Consider the following 26,013-nt stretch of genomic DNA (forward strand, 5'->3'; position numbering starts at 1 on the left):
CTGACATGTAGGAAAGTATTTGGCTTTTGTATATTAACGTTGTATCCTCCAACCTTGATATAGTAATGTATTAGTTCCAGTATATTTTGTTATTGTTGTTGTTGATTATTTGGGATTTTTTCTATAGACAGTCATATTATTTCATCCAAGTTATCAAATTTTTGATCATGGAATTGTTCATAACATTTCTTTATTATCCCTTTAATGTCCAGGGAATCAGTTGGGATAGTGTTTCTTTTTTATTAATATGATATTAATGAATCGTTTCTTTTCTCCTTTTCTCTTGGTATAGATTTGTCAATTCTATTCCAAGAACCAGCTTTGTTTTAGTTTGTTTTCTCTATTAATTTCCTGTTTTCAATTTTGTTGAGGTCTTCTCTAATTGTTATAATTTTTTTCCTTCAGTTTATTTTGGATTTAATTTTCTCTTCCATGTTTCCTAGGGTGGAATCTTGAATTATTGATTTTAGATCTTTCATCTTTTCTATTATATGCATTTAATGCTATAAATTTCTTTCTAACACTTCTTTTGCTGCATCCTGCAAATTTGCTAGGTTATATTTTCATTTTTAATTTCTCCTGAAATTTCTTCTTGACTCATGTATCATTTAGACTGTGTGGTCTAATATCCAGATAGTAGAGGATTTTCTAGCTATTTTCTGGTTATTAATTTCTAGTTTAATTCTATTATGGTCTGAGAGCATACTTTTTAAGATTATTATTTTTTTAAATTCATTAAGATGATTTTTTGAGATTCAGGCCATGGTTTATCTTGGTGAATATTTTGTGTGAGCTTGAGAGGAGTGTTTGTCTTCTGGTGGTTGTGTAAATATTCTATAAATGTCAATTAGAGCCAGTGGATTGATGGTACTGTGCAATTCAACTATATTTTTACTTATTTTCTGCCTGGTGGAGCTATCATTTACTGATAGAGGGATATTGAAGTCTCAAACAATCAGAGTGAATTTGTGTATTTTTCCTTGTAGGCCTATCAGTTTTTGACTCACATCTTTTGATACTTTGTTGTTAGCTACATGCATCTTCTGGAATGTTATGTCTTCTTAGAGAATTGACCCCTTTATTATTATGTAATGCTCCTCTTTATCTCTAATAAATTTACTTCGCTCTGAAATCTGCTTTGTCATAACTTGATAGTTATTCCAGCTTTCTTTTGAGTATTGTTATTATTGTATATCTTTCTCCATCACTTTACTTTCAATCAGTTTGTGCCTTTTAAAGTGGGTTTCTTATAGATAACATTTAGTTGGGTCTTGTTTTTTAATCCACTCTGTCTTTTAATTGGTATATTTCAATTGTAAAGTGACTATTGATATAGTTGGATTAATAGCTACCATATTCATAACTATTTTCTATTCATTGTCCTTGATCCTTTTCTCTTTTTTTGTCTTCCACTCTTTTTATCCCTTCTTTAGTTTTAATTCAGCATATTGAATGAGTCCATTTTCTCTCTTCTCTGAACATACCATTATACTCTTTAAAAAAAAATTATTTTAGTGGCTGCCATCTATTTGAAATATAAATTTACAACAAATCTGTCTTCTTTCTATTAACTCTGTATGACTTCATGTGTAGTAGAGATGAGTTATAGCAGCACATTCCAAATTTCTGCCTTCTATATCAGACAGCCAAAGGGGTGCTGATGCAAAGTACCAGAAATCTGCTGGCTTTTATAAAAGGTATTTATTTGGAGGTAGAAGCTTACAGTTACAAGGTCCTAAACAGTATAACTCAAGGTTGCTTTCTCACCAAAGTCTTTTGCCATGTGTTAAAGCAAGATGGTGGGTGATCTCTGCCTGGTCTCTCAATCCTTCTTCCTCTTAATGCTCCATGGTCTCAGCTTCTTTTGATCTCAGCTATAGACAGGCAATGGGCTCATTTTTCAGAACTTTCCATTTAATTCTGGCATAGGGCTCATTTCTTTCCAGGCCTGCCTTATCAGCTGCTAAGCCACTTACTATCAGGCAAATGGTTCATCTCTTTTCCCAGAGATGCAGGATCAAAATTCTTTCCTCTGCTGCATCTGTGGAGCTCTGTGTCTTCCATATCTTCTTCTGTGAGTGTCTGTTTTATTTCAGCCCACCAAGGGAGCAGAGACCCAACCCTGAGTCAGACCCTATTGATGTGGTTGAATCAAAGCTCTAATCTTAACATAATTTAATCAAAGACATCTCAACTGAATCTAGTGCATTCAAAGGGCATCACACACAGGGGAACAGATAAGTTTCAAACATAATCTCTCTTAGGGCATGCAGGGTTGAGTTCCTGCCCCATTGGTGGGCTATGTAAATAGACTCTCAATCAAGAACACAGAAGTAGATATGCAGAGAAGAACATAGAGGAAGAGAGACAGCTCCATAGATATGGCAGAGGTGCTGGGAGAGAAATGAGCCTGATAGTTTGCAACTGAAGAGAAGAGAGCAGCTGAGAAGACCTGAGAGATGAGCATTATACCAGTCTGCAGGTATAATGTTATAATGCTCCATTATACCATTATAGGTTGTTAGTAGTAGGGTGATATATGGGGGAAATGCATCTAAAGCAAAATACAGACTACAGTTAACAGTAACATTTTAACATTTTTGCATCAATTGTAACAAAGGTACCATACCAATGTTAAGAATATTATATAATCTCATGTTTTATCCTCTAGCTTTCCTTTTAGTAACATATACAACACAAAACCTCCCCCTTTTATCTCACACACACACACACACACACACACACACACACACACACTCACGGGAATAAATACCTCAGTGCTAATAACTACACTTACACTATCATTCTATCATCATGTCTGTCTGCCTCCAAACTACTACAATCAACCTAATTATGAATTCTGCACAGCTGAAGCATCAGCTCCTCTTCTCAACCCCAATTCTATGTCCTGGTAACCTATCTTCTAGATTCTACTTTTATGAGTTTGCTTATTGTAATTATAGTTCATATTGGTGAGATCAGACAATATTTGTCCTTTTGTGCCTGGCATATTTCACTCAGCATAAGGTCCTTGAAATTCATCCATTTTGTTGCATCCATCAGTATTTCATTCCTTCTTACAGCTGAATAATATTCCACTGTGTATGTATGTATGTGTGTGTGTATATATATATATATATATATATATACACACACACACCACATTTGGTTTATTAATATTTATCTGTTGATGGGCATTTGGGTTGCCTCCATATTTTGACAATTGTGAATAATGCTGCTATGAACATTGGTGTGCATATATCTCTTTATGTCCCTGATTTTAGTTCTTCTGGATATATACCGAGTAGAGGGATTGCCAGCTAAAATTAGCATCCTGAGGAATTGTCACACTGTCTTCCACAGCAGCTCCAGAATTCTACATTCCCACCAGCAGTGAAAGAAGTTTCTATTTCTCCACATCCTCTCTGGCACTTGTAATTTTCTATTTTTTTAACAATGGTCAGTCTTGTAGGTGTGAAATGATATCTCATTGTGGTTTTGATTTATATTTCCCTAATGGCTAGTGATGTTAAACATCATTTCATATGCTTTTTAGCCATTTATATTTCCTTTTTCAAAGAATGTCCGTTCAAGTCCTTTGTCTATTTTTAATTGGGTTGTCTTTTTATTGTTGAATTGGATGATCTCTTTAAATTTGTTGGATATTAGACTCTTATCTGATAAGTGGTTTCCAAATATTTTCTCTGCCTTTTTACTTTCTTGACAAACTCCTTTGAAACACAAAGAGAGGCCCCATTTATCCTTTTTTTTCCCTCATTACTTGAGCTTTGGATGTATAGTTTATGAAACCATTGCTGACCTCTAGATCTTGAAGGTACTTCCCTCCATTTTCTTCTAAGAGATTTATAGTCTTGTTTCTCATACTGAGGTCTTTGATTCATCTTCAGTTGCTTTCTGTATAAGATATGAGATAGCAGTCCTCTTGAGTATGGATATATATTTCTTCCAGCACCATTTGTTGAGCAAACTAGTCTGTCCCAGTTGAGTGAACTTGACATCCTTGTCAAATATCAGTTGGCTATAGAAGTGCAGATTTATTTCTGAAGTCTCAATTCAATTCCATTACTCAATATATCTGTCCTTGTACTAGTACTAATCATGCTGTTTTGACCACTGTAGCTTTGTAAAATGCTTTAAAATCAGGTGTATGAGTCCTCCAAGTTTGTCCTTTTCTGAGATGTCTTTTGGCTATTGTAGGTCCCTTACCCTTCCAAATAAATTTGATAATTGGCTTTTCCATTTCTGCAAAAAAGGCTGATGGGATTTGTGTTGGGATTGCATTGGATCTGTAAATCAATTTGGATAGAACTGACAACAATATTTAGTCCTCCAATCCATGAATACAGAATGTCCTTCCATTTATTTAGGTCTGCATTGATTTCTTTTAACAATGTTGTATAGTTTTCTGTGTATAAGTCCTTTACATCTTTGGTTAAATTTATTCCTAGATATTTGATTCTTTAGTTGCTATTATGAATGGAATTGTTTTCTTGGTTAAATTTATTCCTGGATATTTGATTCTTTTAGTTGTTATTGTAATTGTAATTGTTTTCTTGATTTCTTCCTCAGCTTGGTCATTACTAGTGTATAGAAACCTACTGATTTTTGCGTGTTGATCTCATATCCCGGCACTTTTCTAACTTGATTATTAGCTCTAAATAACTTTGTTGTAGATTTTATGGGACTTTGTGTATACAGGATCATGTCATCTACAAATCGTGGAAGTTTTACTTTTCTTCCTTTACAGTTTGGATGCTTTTCTTTCTTTATCTTACCTGACTGCTCTAGCAAGAATTTCCTAACACAATGTTGAATAAGTGTTGACAGTGGGCATCCTTGTCTTTTTCCTGATCTTAGGGGGAAAGCTTTCAGTTTTTCACCATTGAGAATGATATTAGCTGTGGGTTTTTCATATGTGTCCTTTATCATATTGAGGAAGTTTCCTTTTATTCCTATATTTTGAAGTGTTTTTATCAAGAATGGATTCTGGATTTTGTTGAAGGTTTTTTCTGCATCAATTGAGATGATCATATGGTTTTTCTCCTTCAGTTTGTTAATGTATTACATTAATTCATTTTCTTATGTTGAATCATGCTTGCATAGTTGTGATAAAACCCATATAATCATGGTATATAATTCATTTAATGTGTTCTGGGTTCTATTTACCAGTATTTTGTTGAGAATTTTTCCATCAAATTCATTAGAGAGATTGGAGTATAATTTTCTTTTCTTGTAGCATCTTTATCTGACTTTGGTATTAGGGTGATGTTAGCGACATAGAATGAGTTAGGTAATGTTCCCTCCTCTTCAATTTTTCGGGAAGAGTTTGAGCAAAATTGGTATTAATTCTTCTTGGAATCGTTGGTAGAATTTACCTGGTAAGCCATCTGGTCCTGGGCTTTTCTCTGTTGGGAGGTTTTTGATGACTGATACAATCTCTTTAATTGTGATTGGTCTATTGAGTTCTGTTTTTTTAGAGCAGGGGTTCTTAACCTTTTTTGTTCTATGGACCCCTTTGCCAGTCAAGTGAAAACCATGGGCCCCTTCTCAGAATGTAGCAGAGCAGCAGAGAGTTTTATGACACTCAATATCGGCATGTCTTGAATTAAATTTTAGGATTATTAAAATTTACATTTTACAACTTTCCCATAATTTCAATATCTGATAACCTAACATGGTCTATTCAATTGGTCAGTTTTGGCAAACAGAAATTAGAGTTTCCCATGGCGTTATAAAACCATCTCTGTCATCCACCTTTTTGTAGGCAGTTATCCACTGCACTTAGAACACACTAAATCAAAATAAAAATCATACCAAGTCCACACTGTACTGTATATTATTTAATAAATATATCACACCCGCACCAACATGTCCCCACAAGAATAATGCTTTTTTGAATTTTCAATTCAAGGTCATGGACCCCCTGAAATCTTTCTACAGAGACTTTGGAGGTCTGTGGACCCCTGGTTAAGAACCCCTGTTCTAGGGTCAGTGTAGGTTAGTCATGTGTTTCTAGGAATTTATTCATTTCATCTAAATTCGCTAACTTATTGCCATACAGTTGTTCATAGTATATTTATGATTTTTGGAGTGTTCTCTCATTTCTGATTTTATTTATTTGCATCTTCTCTCTTTTTCCCTTTGTTAGTCTAGCTAAGTGTTTATCAATTTATTAATCTTCTCAAAAATCCAGTTTTTGGTTTTGTTAATTCTCCCTATTGTTTTTTAATTCTCGATTTCATTGAGTTCTGCTTCAATCTTCATTATTTCTTTCCTCCTGTTTACTTTGGAATTAGTTTGCTGTTATATTTCTAGTTGTTCCAGGGGTATCGTTAGGTCTTTGATTTTAGCTCTTTCTTCTTTTTAAATGTAAGCATTGAAAGCTATAAATTTCCCTCTCAGCACTGCCTTTGCAGTGCCGCATAGGTTTTGATATGTCTTGTTCTCATTTTCATTTGCCTTGAGATATTTACTGGTTTCTCTTGCAATTTCTTCTTGGACCCACTGATTATTTAGGAATGTGTTGTTTGACTTCTATATATATGTGAGTTTTTCAGTTCTTCATATATTATTGATTTCCAGCTTCATTCTGTTTTGGTCAAAGAAAGTGCTTTGTATTGTTTGAGATTTGTTCTATGACCTGCCATGTGGTATATCCTGGAGAATGATCCATGAGCACTTGAGGTGAATATATATCTTACTGTTTCATGGTGCAGTGTTCTGTATGTCTGTTAGGTCTAATTCTTTTATCATATTGTTTGTATTCCCTGTTTCCTTATTGAACCTCTGTCTGGATGTTCTATCTATTGCTAAGAGTGATATATAAAAGTTTCCCACTATTATTGTAGAGGTGTCTATTTCTCCCCTCAGCTTTGCCAGTGATTGCCTCAAATATTTTGGGGCATCCTGATTAGGTGCATAAATATTTATGATTATTCTTTCTTCTTGGTAGATTGCCCCTTTTATTAACCTTTAGTGTCCTCCATTGTCTCAACAGTTTTGCCTTTAATCTATTTTGTCTGATATTAGTATAGCTACCCCAGGTCTTTTTTGGTTACTGTTTGTGGGGATCATCATTTTCCAGTCTTACTTTCAGCCTATTTATGTCCTTGGGTCTAAGGTGAGTCTTGTGCAGACAGCATATAGATGGATCATATTTCTTTTATTCATTCTGCCAATCTGTGTCTCTTAATGGAGGAGTTTAATCCATTAGTGTTCAATGTTATTACTGTAAAGGCAGTGCTTACTTCAACCATTTTATCCTTACGCTTTTATATGCCATGTCTTATTTTTTACTTTTTACCTTTTTAGTTATCCTTACTCATAATGTTCATTTCTACACTTTCCTGCAAACTCTCTCACCTGTGTTTTCTTTTCATCCTGCAGATCTTCCTTTAGTATTTCTTGTAGGGCATGCCTTTTGTAGATGAATTCTCTGTGTTTCTGTTTATCTGTGAATAGTTTAATCTGTCCCTCATTTTTGAAGGACAGTTTTTCTGGATACGGAATTTTTAGCTGGCAGTTTTTCTTTTTCACTACCTTAAATATGTCATACCACTGCCTTCTCATTTCTGTGGTTTATGATGAGAAAGCAGCACTTAATCTTATTGAGTATCCCTTGAATGTGATAGGTTACTTTCATCTTGCTGCTTTCAGGATTTTCTGTCTTTGGCATTTGACAATTTGATTAGTATATTCTCATAGTGTTTCTGTTAGGATTTATCTGTTTGAAGTATGCTGTGCTTCCTATACTTATACATCCATGTTCCTCATGACAGCTGGGAAATTTTTAGCCATTATTTCCTGAAACATTCCTTCTGCCTCCTTTCTCTTCTCTTCTCCTTCTGGGACACATATAATGCATATGATTGTGCACTTCTTACTCTCATTCAATACCCTGAGACCCTGTTCAATTTATATGTATATTTATATCTGTTCTTCTGTCTTCACATATTATTGATTTCCAGCTTCATTCTGTTGTAGTCAAAGAAATGTGATTTTTATTGTTTGAGATTTGTTCTATCTTCTAATCCACTAATTTTTTTTCTCTGTTCAATTCTGTTGTGTGATTCTAGTGTATTTTTAATCTCTTCTATTGTGCCATTCATTACCATAAGATCCATTATTTTTCTATGTACATTTTCAGTTTCTCCTGTATGATCACCCAGTATTTTCTTAATATCCTTTATGTCTTCCCTCAGCTCCTTGAATTGGTTTAGGAGGTTTCTATGGACATTTCTGATAGTGTTCCAAATTCCACATCTTCCTCTGACTTATTAATTTATTCCTTTAATTGGGCCATATCTTCTAGTTTCTTAGTATGGCTTGTGATTTTTTTTTTTTTTTTGCTGGTGTCTAAGCATCTGGTTATCTTGATGAGTTTACTCTGATAGTTTCTCTCTCTTGTCTAGTGTTTTATTGCTGTTTGGCTTTGTAATTGGACTCTTCCTTGACACTTATTTCAGCTTATTCTAATTCTTTAGAATTGTCTTTGTTTGATCAAAACCAGTCTAGGGACCCACAAAAGGGGCACAGACGAGGTCCTAAAACCAGTTCTCCAAGGGTGGCCTCTCTCAATCTCCCCATCCTACTCCTTTCTTGATGATGTACTATAGCCCTTGGCCACTGGAATCCAAGCAGCACTGTCTGACTGCCCCCCATCCTGCCTGTGCCTGACAAGACCTCCAGGGCTGTCCTCTCTGCTTTCCCCCATGCAGGACAAGGCCATCCTTGCTGGCCACCTGTGCCTCTCCCCACCACTTCCCCCACAACCAGTGGGGCCATTCCCACTGGCCTGCACCGCTTGCAAGCCATTCCCTGCAGGCCCAGCAAGGCTGCCCTTGTGTGCCCCCAGTACCTTCCCCCCACTGGTCCCCCACCATGGGCCTCCCACCCCACTGATGGGCTGCGGCCACTGCTCCCCGTTGACGCCCCCATGACCAGCAGGGACTCCTCCTCGGGCCTGCCCCACTGGTCCCATGCCACTCCCCCACTACCGGACCGCCTGAAAGTCTGCCTGTCTTCCTACTGATTCTGGAGGACAAGTGCTCCCTGCCACTCTCTACTCCACCACCTTGGATCTTCTTTGAATAGAACAGGGATTCTTACGCTTTTTTGTTCCACGGATCCCTTTGCCAGTAAGGTCAAAATCAAGGACCCCTCACTAGGTCCACACTATACTGTGCATTATTTAATAAACACATCACACCTGCACCAACCTGTCCCCACAAGAATAATGTTTATTTTTTGAATTTCAATTCAAGCTCACATACCCCTGGTTAAGAATTCCTGGAATAGAAGGATTGTGACATTACTTCTTCTGACAGATTTCTCAGATGGCATTTGAAGTTGTTGACAAAAAATCTGGCATACAAAAAGACAGAAGCTTCTTTTGCTTTTTACCTAGTTGTGGGGCAGTTGCTGTCATTCCCTTCACCTCCACAAGCCTAACTGGATCCTTACCTCAAACACGGCTAATTGATCGTGGCATTTTTTTTTTTCATTCCTCACTTATGTCAATAGATCTTCAGAATATCTTGCAAGTACTCTGAGCAGCCACTGCCAACTGATCAGATTTGGCCAGGAGATAAACTGTTTGCTTTCCAGGGCCAAGGCTTTGTGTTTGTTCATTTCTGTTTTCCTTTCTGTTTATGGCATAAGCAATAGTTAGAGCAGAGTAAATTGGTTCCAATTTGCACACCCTGCTATCTCTGTGATGGGAACACAGAGCTCTGGGGTTCACTTAGGTGCTGGAACAGGCTTTTTACTAGGTGGAGCTGTGGGACTTTGGAAATGTTTGTTTCATCTCAGAGAGGTATTGACTTCCCTTGCTCAGCATAGAGCAAGGCTCAGTTCTTGTGTAGCCCACTTGTGATAAATAGTGTAGTCCATTATTACCGAATCTTAATGTTCTAGCTATATTTTGAAACATCTTTTGGTAATAATAGAGCAATTTGCATTTCTCCCTTCTCATTTTTGAGTCCTGAGTTTTCTAATGGTCCCAGATCGACTCTTCACTCTAAGATGTAGCACCTATTAAATGCTGTGAATTGAATGAATGTGGTTAGCAAATTGGCAAGTGGGCCCTCAGGTGAAAAAGAAGCCCTTACCCATCGTCAGCCTACCTCCCATTTACCCAGGGCTGGGATTCTACTTCTTGTTTAACTATGCTTCTGCCTATGCCTTTTAGGCATACTCTTTGCATTGCTTGAACTGGTTTTATTTCTTATATTTCTGCTGCATCATGAAGAACTGATGGGTCCTTGTGAACAATTTCAGCATTTCAGCTGCCTTAGTAGAGATATATTTCTCTATGTTGGCCTTGATGTATATTTATGTTCTTGATTTTTATTATATCTCTTGCTTGAAGCAGACTGAGGGGCTGTGAGATAATTTTGCTCTCTGGAATATTAATTCAGGAAAGAAAATTTGATTCCTCTTTTAATTTCATATTCTTTTTGACTCATCCAAGATGGTAGCAAGTAATTTATAAATGGACTCCCTCATTGACTTAAATATTTGACAATGAGGTACAGAAACAACCAGAATATTTGTTCCCTGGAGAAATGACTTAGTAGTTAATTAGCTGAGCTTTCTGTATGTCTGGATAATCCATGATTTATATTTTTTATTATCCCTTACAAAGAACTTCTGTTTTATTGATGGCAAGGGAATCCAGAAGTTGGAGGATATTATTATAATTTAATGTTTCCCAAGTATTATTGACAACCTCTTACAGAGTTTTCCTCAATCTTCTTGTTACTACAGGGTTGCATCCTAAAACAATGAAATTTTCCTGCACTTAAAATTTAAAATCTAAATATGAATATAACACAGACAAATAGTTATAGAATTAAAAAAAAAAAATACTGGAATTAGACCCTAGATATCCTCTAGTCCAGCCCTTTCATTTTATTATTTTAAAAGAGGAAATGGAGGCCCAGAGAGAGTTTAAGTGACCTACTCAACATCACACAGTTCAGATCTCAGATCTTGTCTTTTCAATCTTCTTTCTGTGTGCCATCCTTCCTAGCACATTTAATGTGAAAATATGTCTGTTTAGTCAAACGAACAATTCACAGACATGTAAGATACCTTGAAGATTTCCCAAGTGTTTTCTCATTTGCTCTGTATTACATCTCCAGGTAATAGATAAGGAAGATATTAGTGTTGCGGTATTTCTATGGTGAACTTGAAGCACAGAGTGCTCAACTTTACTTGCCTCAAGGTACCTGGCTAATTCACATTGGCTCTTCAATTGTAAAATAAACTAGTAATACCTACCTCATATGGATAGTGTGAGAAGTAAATTAAATTAAATTTGTTATGTATATAAAGTATCTGGCTCCAGGATTTTCAAGAAATGGTATGGTAGGCAGAATTCTAAAATTCTGTCCAAGATTCCTATCCTCTGGTATACACATCTGTATAATTTCCTCTCCTGGAGGATGAGCAAGATGTAAATATGATGGGATGTGGCTCTTGTGGTTAGGTTAGGTTAGGTTATATGACAAAGGTGAAGGGATTTTACTTAATGTCCCTAATCAGTTGAGTTTAAGTTTATCAAAAGGGAGATTATTATGGGTGAGCCTGATCTAATCAAGTGAGCCCTTTAAAAGAAGGTCTAAAGGTCAGAGATAGAAGAAGCAGAGGTGATCTCCTGCTGACTTTGAAGAAGTCAACAGCCGTGTTGTAAACAACCTTTGGAGGGGGTTACATGGCAAGGACCTGAGACAGTGGCTTCTAGGAGCTAGATGGACTCCAGTGGACAGCCAGTTAGAAAATGAGAATGTCAGTCCTATACCTACAAGGAACTGCATTCTTCTAACCACCCATGAGCTTGGAAGGGGACTCCAAGTCTTAGGTAAGACTGCATGCCTCGTCAACACTGTGATTTCAGCCTTGTGAGACCCTGAGCAGAGGACCCAGCCAACTTGTTATACAGAAATAGAAAAGTATTACATATGGTAACTACTAGTATCAATAATTGATCATTATGATGATGATGAACACAATGATAATGTTGTAGTCATAAATTGGAAATTAAAACCTAAGTTTTAGCTCCTTTTAAGTTCCGCTAGATTCCAATTATATTTTATGGATAGAATAATGCTACTGTTAGCTGCAATGGAGTGGGAATTTCATGTCTTTCCAGCTAACTCTGGATCGCATGATCTTCAAGTTTGAGTGGGATGACTTTGACAGTGGCAGTTGACAGTGATTTGGGAAAAAAACAAGAAGATTAATGATAGCCCAAAGGTTGTTCAAGAGGGAAGCAGGTATAGTTCAGTGGTTGAGCACCTGTTTCCCAGGTATGAGGTCCTGGGATCAATCCCTGGTACCTTAAAATTTTTTAAATTTAAAATAGAATTACAATTGTCAAGTGAAATAAGATCTGAACTAAGATTTTGATAGTAAGCACAGAGGGCATTCCAGGGTCAAATCCAAGAAATCACAGTGACATCACATTGGCAGGATTCAATCTGATGAATTCTGTCTGATGGGAGTGACAGAGTGAGTGGAAAAGAGAAGAATTCTGGGCCTAGTGAATGAGCAGGGTAGTGGTAATTCTAGTACAGATGGAAGAGTATACTTGTCTTAGTGATGCCAACAAGAGTTTATCTTTTTATTTTTCTCTTTTTCAAGATCCTGTGGACAATATTTTTCCTTTGGTGTTCCCCAATATGTATTTGTTGAGTTTATAATCAGTTCTTCATGAAGAGTGTAGCTAGCATAGGGACTAGTAAAGTAAAAGCCTCTGTTTTCTCTTGCTTAAAATATGCAACACAAACCTTTAAGGGTGTCCATCTAAGCTGATAATATGTATAAAGTGGCTAATCAAATCATTGCTCAATACATAGGAACTATTATCAATGTTCTTGTTGTTTGTACATACTTTTCATCATTCTCAGTTTGATCACGAGTTTCTAGGGGTCAGACTGTGATTTATATATACTTCTTTTTATATCCTGTTTGCTTAATCCAGAATCTGTCATATAAAAGTTGTTCTATAAACTTTCAGATTGAATAAACACAGGTAACCAGGAAGGTGTTTTAGTGTGCTAGGTGACTGAAAGCAGAAACCATAAGGCTGGCTTTTAACAATGGGAAGTTATTAGCTTACAGTTTTGAATCTGAGAAAAGTATCCAAATCAAGGCAATCCAAGGTCTTCCTGAAGACCGATTGCTGCCAATCCTTGGGTCCTCTGCCATGTGGCAAGCCCAGGGCAGTGTCTAGTCTCTCCCTTTTCTTCTGGTTTCATTGCTTTCAGCTTCTTGCTTCCATGGCTTTTTCTCTCTCCCTGTATTCATCCTGTTTATAAAGAACTACCAGAAAGAAGATTAAGACCTACCCTAGGCCATGTCTTGACTGAATTAACTTCATCCGAAGGACCTACTTACAATAGGTTTACAACCACAGGAATGGATTAGCTTTAAAATCATGGTTTTCTGGGGTACATACAATTTCAAACCATCACAGATGGGCATGGAAAAGGAAAATAAATGCCAGTGTTTCCCAGAAAGTATGTATATTTATGTGTTTTATATCTCTCTCTCTCCGTACATATGTCCATATAGAAAGAGATATAGAGAGGCTTGCATGCATGGACCTGCCATTCTGTCTTTCTAGCTAACAATATCATTTTTCCCCAGTACCTATTTCCAAAAGTAAAACATTGTCTTGACACATAAACATTTGGTATCTTTCACCAAAATGAAAAACAGTTTGGAATAAGAGAAAAATCTCGTCTGAGCAAGGGGTAAGTCTGACTTTTCAAGTTGGGTAATGTGATCATTCATTTATTGACCAAGCACGTTTTGACTGATTGGGGCCAAGCTCTCAGAGGGTTCACAGTCTAGTGAGCAGTATGGACAAGGGCTGCTCAGGGGTCAGGACTGAGTGCTGTGGGAGCCCAAGGCCTAGAGGGGGCCCAGTGCAGGCTCCCATGTGCCTGGTCACACAGGACCCCATGGGCGGTGTGGGAAACAGTGAGCAACATGGCTGAGCTTACTGAGTTGCTGGAACTTTATGGGCACACAAGGCCTTTTTACGTAATGAAGAGATGATGAGATTAGTGTCAGAAATACACCTAGAAATAGGACTTACCTCAGGGTCAGAGTGATATGATCTAGTTCCTATTTTAGGATTTGTGAAAACCTGGATCTCAGATATGCCTCTTTGTTCAATGAGGTAAGAAAATTCCATTTCCTTTTCTTTAATAACAAACAAAGTATTTGAACCTGATATGAGGAGAATAGCCAAGTGAGAATTTGGACTGTTTGCATTCAATTTAATAACCAAGCCCTCAGTTTACTGCCCAGTAAATTCCATCACAACAATGTCTGAAATTTCTAAGGGAAAAATACTGAAACTAAGATTCTCTTCAGAGAGCACTTTCATATATATAAAGCTGAACTGCCCTACACATTCTCATTCTCATCAAAATTATTCCCTGATGCATAAGAAATCTTCCACAGAACTGTAGGACTATTAGACAGTTTTATTTCTAACTCATAAAAATATTTCAAAACCTGTGGGATTTTAGGAAGCCAGCACTCATCAATCCATGCCATCCCCAATTCAGGGCCCATGAGACACATCTCAAAGAAATTAGGGATGTTAATTTTGAAGCAAACTGTCACATGGTATACATTTCATTATCAGTGGGTGATAGATTGTTTAAAACAGTCTCCCTCCCAAAATATTTACATATATGTATATGTACATGGCCATGTGTATGTATTTATGTATGTTTAGCTTCTAAAATATAATTTGTAATTTAGACACCTTGAAGTGTGTGTGCGTGTGTGTATATATATACTTTTTGCTGGCATATGTAACAAACTACAGAGCAAATAAAATCCAAGACTAATACTTTCAGGTTCTGAATATAAAAACTGATTTTAAAAATTCTACTACAAATGCCAGTCACTACTTCTTTTCTTCCTCTCTGCTACTCCTTTTAGAAACATAAAACAGCACAGAGTAAAATCTTTTAGATGAAATACACAGTACATTTGATCACTTTTCTTTCAAAATCCCTCTTCGGTTGTTCTCTTCCTCTCATGTATAAATATTTCCTCCTTCTGTCTTCAAATAAAAATTAAGATAAACGCATCCTTAAATACACTGCCTTTTCCTTCTTACCGTATCTCTGCCATGGCAGGTTCAGCTCTTTCTAGGCATTTGGCTCCTGACACTATAGAAAGCCCCACCATCAGTTTCATTGTCGTCCTTTTCCGTATTTGCCATGTGTGCAGAGCAAACTTGTAAGAGTAGACAGGGAGGGGAAATGAGCCTCTGTTCTGGAAGGAGATGCAGGTTGAAGCTTTAATGACTGAATAGCCTAGAGAGTAAATAAGAACATTTAAGGAGAAAGGAATAAAAAATGAAGGAGAGGCAGTTTACCTTGTTGGTCGCCCACCCCCCCACCCCCCAACGAATTATGAGTAGTTCCTTCTTGTGCTCAAGAAGTTGGGGATGAGTGGTTAACTGTGGAGCTGTTCAAATAGTCATATATTCCTAAGCCGTGAAAGCCCAAGAAGAAAAGTCTTTAGCAGGCATCTTTCTTCCTTTTCCTATAGGCAGGCTTATACTTCAACTCTCCAAAATTTAAATAATTTTTAAAAAATTTGAGTTTTAAATAATTTGGGCAGAGGAATTGCTAGTGTTCCCCTACTTGTAACATCAGCAATGTCAGAAAATTCTTCCTTAAATTTCATTCAAATTTCATATGCTGATGCCAAAGCATCTTTTTTTGTTTGGGTTTCAGAATCAACGACAACCAGCTGCCTGTCTTCCCAGTACAGAAAATTATTGGATGACAAAAAATAAAGGCCATTTTCCTTAGATTTATTTTCTCCAAGTTTAAGTAAATATTTCTGTTGTCTGTACCTATAACCTTTATACACATTTTATGAGTCATACTTTCAAAATGACACCCAGCTGTTCTCACCCTGCAGCATAACCTTGAAAGCAAGGTCATGCCAGTCTTTGAAGAATTGTGCCCTTCCATGACTTGGAATCTGCTTTCCCCCAGGTTTATTCCTAGTCATTCTTTAAGTCCAGCTTGATTACTTGGTTCTCTATGAAGCTTCCCCTGAGCCCCTTCCCAATATATTTGATCACCTCCTCCTCTGGGCTTTTCAAGTTCCAAGTTATATAGCAATTACTGAATAGCTACCCAACCACTGTTGAATGGATGGATGAATCCATGAATAAAATATTCTGCAGAGATGGGAAATTCCAATTTATAGTGATTCTTTAAAACATACCAAGGCTCTTGTTTTTATGAAAAAAAAAAGGTTAAATGTCCACTTATTTTTCTTAATTTGCTATATACATAATTAGGGGTTGTGGTGTGCTGTGCACTGAAATAGGAGAAGTTCAGCCTGGTGCTAGCTTGGACACTTTGGGCAAGTCTGATCCATTCTTCCTGTCTTCTTATTTGAACTATAATTTGGGGGACTGAGGCTAGCTCAGCTATGAGATCTTTTTCCAACTCTAAAATAATCTTTCTCGAAGAAGACATAGTTTTGAAAATTTTGGCACTTTGTTCATGAAGGAATAACTCATGTTGATATCTGAGTAATCTTTCCTTGCTTCCTTGATTAGAAATTGCCTCCTATTTTAAATATATTATATAGATAGATAAATATACAAACATATACATACATATATAGATAAATATGTATGCATATACCCGTGTATCTGTTGAAAAATGAATAAAGTTAAGAATTTGGCATTTCTGGGTATTTCCAGTAGAGATTCTGGGAGGATCAAGATGGTTTGCCTCTTTACAATCTCAGAGAAAGCTCAGAGAAGCTCAGGTTCTTTCTAAGAAATGGTTGTGTGGGTATCTGAGGTTGGGATAGAAAATATGCAAAGCGGCACCTGGAATATGGACTTTTTTCCCCCACCATCCTTTATTCTCCCCTTTTTCATGGAAGAAGAAGCATTATGCCATTCTGGCATCACTTTGCTTTTACGTTATTGAAGGAAATATTCATCCCTTCTGTCTTACCCCTGTGGACACGCTGCCATTCATTCATGTCTAAAAATTTATCCTTAAGCTATTGGTTATGCTTAAAAGAAATCACATGTATGAAAGAATGAATATAGACTTTGACTCCAGTTAATGTGGGACACACACCAAAAAGAATGGGACAGCTTCAAATAATAAATGAGAATTATCTCTCATGAAATCTGTCCATTCAGATTGTGCAGCTTGGGATAATAATACCTCTTAGCAAGGTCAAGTTCATATTTTGTAGCAGAGTCCCTATTCCTTTACCTTCTATAATAAAACTATGTACTTTCTTTCTGTGGTGTAGAACAGGAGGGATAAAAAAAAATTGGTAAAACTCCTTGTTCTTCCCTTTGTCTCCCACAGAAGAACAGTACCTAACCCCAGTTCTACTTTTTTCAGGAAATGTGATGATACTGTAGCCCTTAGTCTCCTTGTATAGATTAGAAAAGCATAGAGTATTAGCAAATACTTACTGAGCATTTCCTAACAATTACCGTACAAGTGTTTTACAAACATCGTTTCATTTGATATGCTGAAGAACCATATTAAATTTTTTACGATAAGGAGACTGAGGCTTACATAGTGTGCCCAGTGTCTTAGTGCAGGTAACGGGCAGCCCTGGGATGGGAAGCCCTTGTCATGGTGATTTCCTCAGTGTTGGCATTTTTATGGGCTGCGTGTGAAAGAAAAACCCCTGTCTTCGAGAAATTTTGAAATAAATATAAAAGTGTAGGCAAGTGCGGAGGCATCAATGGAAGAAAATAAAATTAAGCGGGTTTTTCTCTTGCAGAAAACTTGTTGTATTTATTTTTGTAACAGCCGAAAAAGAGAAGCCCCAGGTGAAGGGCAGAGCAGGGAGCTGGGGGAGTACATGTGAGGATGGAAGAATGCAGTTCCCCCACCCCGAGGCACCCCAGCACCTCCCCGCAAGTGCCTGGAGGGGAAAGACCACGTTTTTCTCTATCTCTTCTGGGGAGGGATTCACTGAAATGCCATTCCCTGGACTCACTTGAGCTTCAGGTTCCTGCTCTGTGACCGCCCAGCACCCTGCAAATCAGTGGCGTGTCACTTTTCACACTTCCTGGCCTCCCTCTGCTTGTCTAAGAGCTGTATGGGGGTCAAGATGCTGGGTCTGTCCTTCCCACAGCTGTGCTCAATGACTCAGTGATCGTTGAGGCATGGACTCCTTCTCAATTCCTAAGGCTGCCCGACGAAGGACTGCAAACCAGGGGGCTTAAAGCAGCAGAAAGTTGTTGTCTCACAGATCTGGAGGTGGCAAGTCCAAAATCAAGCTGTGGAAAGGGCCATGCTTCCTCTAAAACCTGTAGGGGAGGACCTCCTTGCCTCTTCCACCCTGGCGGTGGCTGGCAATCCTTGGCATCCCTTGGCATGCATCACTTCAGTCTCCGCCTACGGCATCCCTGGGCTGGCTTCTCCTTTTTTCTGTCTTGTCTCCTCTTGTAAGGATACCAGTCATACTCTGGTATGACCTCATCTTAACTTAGCAAATTCTACCTGCAACACCATATTTCCAAATAAGACCACATTTTGAGGTACTGGGGGTCAGGACTTCAACATATCTACACAATTCAACCCGTTAAGAGAAAGAATAAAAATATTAAGTTTTAGGATAACTCTTCTATTATCGAGTATGCTCTTAGGAGAATTGAGAGTCCAAAGGTCAAGGGCTTGCCTTTCTTCTGATAGTCTCATCATCACAGCAGCATTTCACTGTCCGGTCCACATTCTATTTAGGCTACTTAATTTCTTCACCTTTTTTTTTTTTTTTTGCTGAAAATTCTCCTCCTCATGGGTTATAGAAGAGTGACAAAGCATCATGAGTACTGAAATCTTTGCAATCATTCTCTCAAGGGCATGTTTGTGCCAGGGACAGGGAAAAGAGAGATGCAAGGCTGCTCTTCCACAGGGAGTGGGGTCACTCCGTATTGGGGAGTGAGACAAGAAAACAGTGAGGTCCTGTGAGAGGTGCTCCAGGCCCTGTGGGACCCGGAGGGCGAGGCCTACAGAGACAGTGGTGCACGTTGAGTCTCGAAGGGGACTGTGTTGGCAAGTTGTGCCAGAACATCTTTTCCTTGAAGTTAGAGACAGCAAGTCATGTGACAAGTTGTTTTAACCCTGAGCATAATGGAAGACTGAGTTTGCCCCATGGATTCAATGAAAATGTCTTGAATATTTTCAGAATATCTCTGTCCCTGTGACTTAACCAGATGTGTAAGCCAAACTCCTATTGCTCTATGATAAGGAGGCAAGTAATACCCAAATCTACAAATAATAAAAGTGAGGTAACTTAAATGCCACAGTAGAGGTATTTCATAAGGGTTTCATTTTGTCTAGAAGACCAGGGAAGGCAGCACTGAGCAGATGAAACTTCTTATCCTGAGCACTGAGGCATGGGCAGTAGCTCACCAGGTAGAGAAGGGAGTGGAGTAGGGCCAGAAAGAAAGAAGCCCTCTGTGCATCTAGAACCAGGTACAGGAAGGCAGGAAACAACTTACTTTGATAGTTTCACATTATGCCCACCATAAATGTGAGAGATGAGGCGGAAAAACTGGGCTAGGATTAGATCCTAACTGGCTTAGGTACCTTCCTGGAGTGGATTTTATTCAGTAGCAATGATGAGTCATTGAATGATATTAAGTAAGGGGCAATGATGTGATCAGGTTTGCATCTTATGAGAGGAGGACCATTCTGTTGTTTCGTCGAGTCTATGGGTTAGGGAAGGGATGCAGTACAGGCCTCTGGTTTCTAAACTATTAACAGTAGTCCTGGCAAGAGATAGTGGAAGGAGGCCTTACCCAGGCAGGATGCAAGGGAAGGAAAGTACAGATAGAATGGGTGGGTCGATCCACGTGAGATCAACTGACTGTGGGGATGCAGGAGAGGAAACATGTCTCAGGATAACTGTGGTTCTGCTGCGAGCAGTAGGTGCGAGTCACCAAGTGGGGACTGCGTTGAGTCCTCCAGCCATGCCAAAAAGATTAAAAAAAAAAAAAAGATTTATTTAATCGCACCCCCCCCCCCGGTTGTTTGTTCTCTGTCTATTTGCTGCGTCTTGTTTCTTTGTCCACTTCTGTTGTCGTCAGCGGCACAGGAAGTGTGGGCGGTGCCATTCCTGGGCAGGCTGCTCCCTTCTTCGCGCTGGGTGGGTCTCCTTATGGGTGCACTCCTTGTGCGTGGGGCTCCCCTACGCAGAGGACACCCCTGCGTGGCAGGGCACTCCTTGCGCGAATCAGCACTGCGCATGGGCCAGCTCCACATGGGTCAAGGAGGCCCAGGGTTTGAACCGCAGACCTCCCATGTGGTAGACGGACGCCCTAACCACTGGGCCAAGTCCGTTTCCCATCCCAAAAAGATTTTAAAAAACCACCTATCCTCACAACCACCCTCCAGTAGGTATTATTTCTCCTTTTAAAAGAAGATGAAACTAACAAACTCAGAGGAGGTGTTAAGTAATTTAGCCAAGGTCATACCTCATCCATGTCAAGACTGGATTTCAAATCCATGTCTGCTCATCTTGCCATGAAGACGTGCCCCACATGACAGAGGCTAATGAGAATGGCTGATGGAGGTGTGAATGGTGGAGCTCAGACATTCAAGAGCTTGGGCTGGCCCTGAAGGTAAGTGTAGAGATAGTAGAGGTGCTGTTGGTCTTGGGAAGGAGGTGGTGCACCCCTTCCTTGGACACAGAAGGGAAGGGGGTTGCTATAGCAAACTCCAAAGGGAGAAGAGATAAGCAGAGAATGCTTTTATCAGTGGACTGGAACTTTTCAGCAAAACTGATGGGAAGACAGCTGCACAGAATCAGAAAAACAATGACCTCAGCCGTGCTGCCTTGAGGACCTAGGACAAGTTCCTGAGTCAGATTCTAGGACAATGATCATCCAAGAGCAGTTGCAGGCTTGCAGCCCTACCTCCTTCGTATATGGAATCACCCGTTCTTGTTTCATGATTGTCTAGCTACAAAGGTGCAGCAGCCTTAGTGAATGCTGACACCCTTCAATTCACCTTCCAGATGCTGCACTCACAGGCTACTAGACATTCAGTGTGGGAGAAATAAAAGAAATACATTTTAATATATAGAAAACTAAAGCATTCAAAAATGGAATCACTAGCTCCACCCAGTGTAACATTTGCTTTTTCAGCATATGTTACCAGTTATGAATATAATATTAGCATACTTGACTCATTTATTCTTCTCTTTGGTTTTAAGCACAACCACTCGTCCTTCTCAAATAAAATGCTTTGTGAGTTAAGAGATCAAAATCTTGGGAGAACCATATTTAAATTCAGTCTCAGAAGGTGTAAGCAGATTCTGTTCATGGTGACTGAAAAGGCTAAACATATAGACATTTTCCTCTTTGTATATATGAAAGACATATTTGTGTTGGCGGAAATGTCAGGTATGGGTGGTATGAGAGCTTGTACAAGGTCACCTCACTGCTCCTGGTGGTAACGCCCATGTCCTGTGTTCTGCTCATCTAGCCGAGTTCAAGTGGCTGATTATTAGCATATGGGCTTCTATCACGTTAACCCTAAAGTAGCTTGCTTGTCTCATTTTTGGACATTCTATCAGGGAGACAGTATTTTATTTTTACCGAGTTTCATTTCAGTCTACTAATCTATTTGATCTAAGCCATTTTTCCTTTTTTTTTTTTATTCAAATTTTATTTAAAATTTAAAAAACCCAAATAAGGCAAAAAAACAGCTCAACAAGTTATGGAAACATTACTACTAAAACGTTCTCGTTGGAATTAGATGCAATAAAACTGCCTGAACAGAACATTTTTATATTTCTTACACTTTGGAGTTTACTTAGATTAAGTAAACTCTAAGAAATATAATTCCTTTAATAATTATTAAGCATAATATTAAAATTTTAAACAGGTGACACATGTCTATACCTTATAAAAATCCTAACCTTAACTTCCAAAAAGATTAAGTAAATAATTTTCTCATCAACATATGAGATTATTTTGAAGTATCCCCCCACCCCTGCCCCGTGTCAAAATCAACCTGTGTATGAACAGGCAAGGGCTTCCTCTACCATAAGCCCCACCACAGGGAAACCACGTCCCCCAGGGCCTTGGGGTTTTGTTGAGAGTCTGTTATTCTGCACAAAGATGAGGAATTACTTGGTTATCTGATGTCTTTTCTTTAGGAACCGTGGAGCCTGCAACACATCCCAGCACTGTTTTCTGCCTTCTGTGGCCTCTTGGTTGCCTTTTCCTACCACCTGAGCCGGCAGAGCAGCGACCCCTCCGTGTTAATGTGAGTGGCTCAGCCGAGCTCCTTCATGGCACATCCTCTCAGCGTGGTTTCGGCTGGGGTACTCTCAGCGGGGTGGGGAGATGGGATTCAGTGTGGCCTGATTCTTTGCTGTTAAAGTAGCTAGTCACTGGGGAAGTATAGGAGAAAGCCAGGATGAGAAGCTAATTAAATTCAAGGGTCAACTTCCAGCAAACATTAACCTCAGCTCCTGTGTTTGGGGAGTAAAATATACAACGGCAGGAACAGGCGGCTGTTAGCACCCAAGCACAGTCTTTGGCTTCGCCTTGGACGAGGCCCTCTCTGAAGCCATTAAGCAGCATCACTGCCTGTACCCCAAGGCGACTAGGCTTGCACCTCTGAAAGGAAAGGTTTCTGTTTCCTTTCGTTGCTCCCAGTTTGCCTGCTGACCCAGAGTTTGAGCCAAAGTTTAAAAATGTATTTAATAATCCTTAGTCATTTTAAAGTATACTTTCCAATTTTCCCTTTAATGATTCCTTTTAAATCTTTGAAAAGTATGTAGTTTGGGACTGAAAACCCTTTTTATGATGCCAAAGTGAGTTTCAGATATCATCTCGTATAATTTGTCCAAACTTAAAGATTTTGACTTAAGATAAATATAACTATTTGGGGGCCAGAGAAACCATAATTTTAGGCTGTCAGGTGCAGCCAGATGAAAGGTGTGGAAAAATGGGGAAAAGCACGGTTATATGTGATTTGCACAATTTTTACTGTCAAAAGTTTCACACTTTTGGAAAGTAGTTTTGCTGCCGCTCTTTTTTGTGAGGATGAAGCCCTGGTGGGGTAGGGTTAGGGGGAAACAGAAATGGAGGCGCTCCCCAAGTTTCACTGGCTACTGACAGGCATGGGTAAAAAATACCTTCTTGGGTACTTCATTGCTCTCATTGCTAGGAAATTTGAAAATTAAGACATTATCTTGGATGCATCATTTGATTACAGGCCTCTTTTCATTATGAATTGTTTAATGGAGAGTGCACTTGCTCTTGTCATTTTTGGGTGTGATGTCCAAGGTCAAAGTTTTCACTGGTCTTTTTGTTAGAAGTCTCAGCTTCATGGCTTATGAGGCAGATACAAGAAATCATTTGTGTTCAAGTACTCTGAAGCTCTGAGGGATGGGGCCTCTCGGGATCAAATGCTCTGTTCTGTTCTAGAAGGGCTCAGAGCCCACAAGCATGCCAGTCATTGGGCTCAAACAAGCTGTTTATCATTGTCTGCTTCCAGATAGCCCAGAGAATGGCAGAGTTTCACAAACCCCCAGCCCTCAGGGAACTTAACCTCTGCTCTTTTGATAAATATATAGAAGTTGCAATACTTTAAAAAGTAAAGCCTGTGTGCTTTTCTCCTTCCAGGTCCTATATTCAGTGCAAATTGTTTCCTAAACTTTTACATCAAAATTTGGAAGAGTCGGCTACAGACCCTCTGCCCAAGAAGATGAAAGATTCAGTGGTGAGGCATTTGTGTTTTGTAACTAAGCATGCAAAGGTCATGGCCTGACATAACTTAGAAATTGTCAGCAGAGCTCAAGCTGCCAATCAGATTCTGGCTAGACTCGCGTGGGAATGATCAATGCAATAAAGATACCTCCATCTTGGCGTATACCTAGCACAATGGACTGTTGCGCTGCTGGGTGCAGACCTTTCAGAGCCTCTTGGAGGTGAATGCTATACACAGGCCTCAGGCACTCAGTTGGGTCTCAGCTCAAGGTAATTTCCTGGAAACGTGCATGAACCATATTCAGTCAATTTCTTCATTGTTGGCACCAACTAGCAAGCAGGTCATGCAGGAAGAAAAGCTTGTCAAATAAACATCCCACCAAACCATATTCCTGATGCGCTCCACATAGCTTCTCTTCACATCTTCTTGCCTCAGCCTTGTTTCAAGCTCAGAGCACTCTTGCCAGAGTCCTTTTTTTTTTAGGAGGTGCCAGGGATTGAACCCAGGACCTTGTACATGGGAAGCACAACCACTGAGCTTCACCTCTTCCCTTCTCTCCAGGGTCTTTTCATTCAAGGATGGCATACACACAACCCTTGCTAGGAGGCCTTGGACTTTAGACTTATGGCTGGGGTATCTGAGAAAGGAGAAACAAAACTGGTTGGAGCAAAGAAGGGGAAAAGGAAAGAGGAAAAGTGAAAAGGAAGAAGAGACTCCTAAGGCTGTACAAGAATGATGCTACTTTTCTTGTTTACTAGGAAAGTGTCTCAAAGCAGTTTCAATCATCCTTTGAGCAGCATAGCATCATTATTATCAACTTCTAAACCTTAATGACTGGAAAAGCCATGCTCATTGATTATAAATGCTCCTATACAATTGAGTATTGTGGAGCTTGCAGCAGTCTGATTTCTTTGAGTCTTTTTTATTCCAAGTGATTTTTAGGAATGGTGGTGCTGGGGATTGAATTATACCCCCCCAAAAGACCAGTTCAAGTCTTAACCAGTCCTACGGATATGAACCCATTTGTAAATCGAATCTGTAGAGATGATTTTAGTTAAGGTAGAGCCAAACTGACTCAGAGTGGGCCCTTTGTCCTATATGATTAGAGTCCACTAGGCAGAGGGAATTTGAACACGAAAGTAGGGGGGGAATGGAGAGAGATATGGCCATGTGACAGAGGCAGAGAATAAGTTAAGGATTGTTGGCAAGCCTCCACCAGAAAGCTAGCGTTCAGAGAAAGCATGTCCTTGAGACACTGATTTTGAACTTTTAGCCTCCCAAACTGTCAGGCAATAATTTCCTGTCATTTAAGCCAACCAACCAGTCTGTGGTACTTTGTTATAGCAGAGCTGCAAACTAAGACAGACAGAACAAAAGGAAGAGCAGTTGATGTCAGTTGGTCACACAGTCCTCTTGCCAGGATCCACGTCTCCTTCGTCTTAGTATCCAAGGTCCATCCGACACACAGTGCCAGCACTGACGCATGGTGTGCTGAGGATATTCTGCTGAATTTCAAAGCATGAAATTGCAATCTGCTATTTTAAGCAATATAACATCTTTTAAAATTTATACTCAGTCCTGTTTGCCTTTGAGTGTGGTCCCAATTCCAGCTAAAGTGCTGAGGCTTTTCAGCTACCACAAAATGGTCATGGAATAGGGAATTGAAGGACCAATCATGTAGCATGAGGAAGGGCTTGTTTCATGAACTTTAAAAGCAGCGAACAGGGTGAAGCTGCTGGAGCTGATGGGATGGCAGCTAAGCAAAAAGAAAGACATTTGGCATTCAAACACAGAATCAGCAACCTGATCTCTAAAATTTATATCAGGACCAGGGAGAGGATCAACTTGACATTCCCAGATCAGTTTCTATAAAAGCCCTAGCATAGCCTGAAGTCTTCCCCAACCTTCCTTGATCTCAAGACTGAAGATATTTCTTTACTTTCTGATTGATTGCAGTAAAAGCAATATATAAATTACAAAGAAATAAGACAAGGAATTTGCAAGGAAACTCTGATAGCATTTCATTAATATAATTAGTCGTGATGGGTTGTGTTTTCTTATTTGATATTCATACACTCTGAGATGCTTTGTACAACGTAGAGCACATAACTTGTAGGTGATTTTTTGTGATGTTTGTGTTCATTTTTCCAAAGTCTTCTGGTATAATTATAGTATTTTAAAGGGAATATCACTTTCAGCTTTTATCGCTGATTTATAATAC

General features: G+C 39.0%; 1 protein-coding gene across 2 annotated transcripts in view; it reads left to right on the forward strand.

Moving 5' to 3' along the window:
- PCNX2 (pecanex 2) overlaps window positions 1-26,013 on the forward strand; it is a 354,532-nt gene that overhangs the window by 141,933 nt on the left and 186,586 nt on the right. For both annotated transcript variants that reach the window (XM_071207372.1, XM_004451027.4), the window contains 2 exons: window positions 22,231-22,340; window positions 23,708-23,804. In XM_071207372.1, the coding sequence (XP_071063473.1) occupies window positions 22,231-22,340; window positions 23,708-23,804 (207 nt within the window). The remainder of the gene's footprint in view (window positions 1-22,230; window positions 22,341-23,707; window positions 23,805-26,013) is intronic.

Source organism: Dasypus novemcinctus, chromosome 13 (genome assembly GCF_030445035.2).
Source record: "Dasypus novemcinctus isolate mDasNov1 chromosome 13, mDasNov1.1.hap2, whole genome shotgun sequence".
Taxonomy (NCBI): domain Eukaryota; kingdom Metazoa; phylum Chordata; class Mammalia; order Cingulata; family Dasypodidae; genus Dasypus; species Dasypus novemcinctus.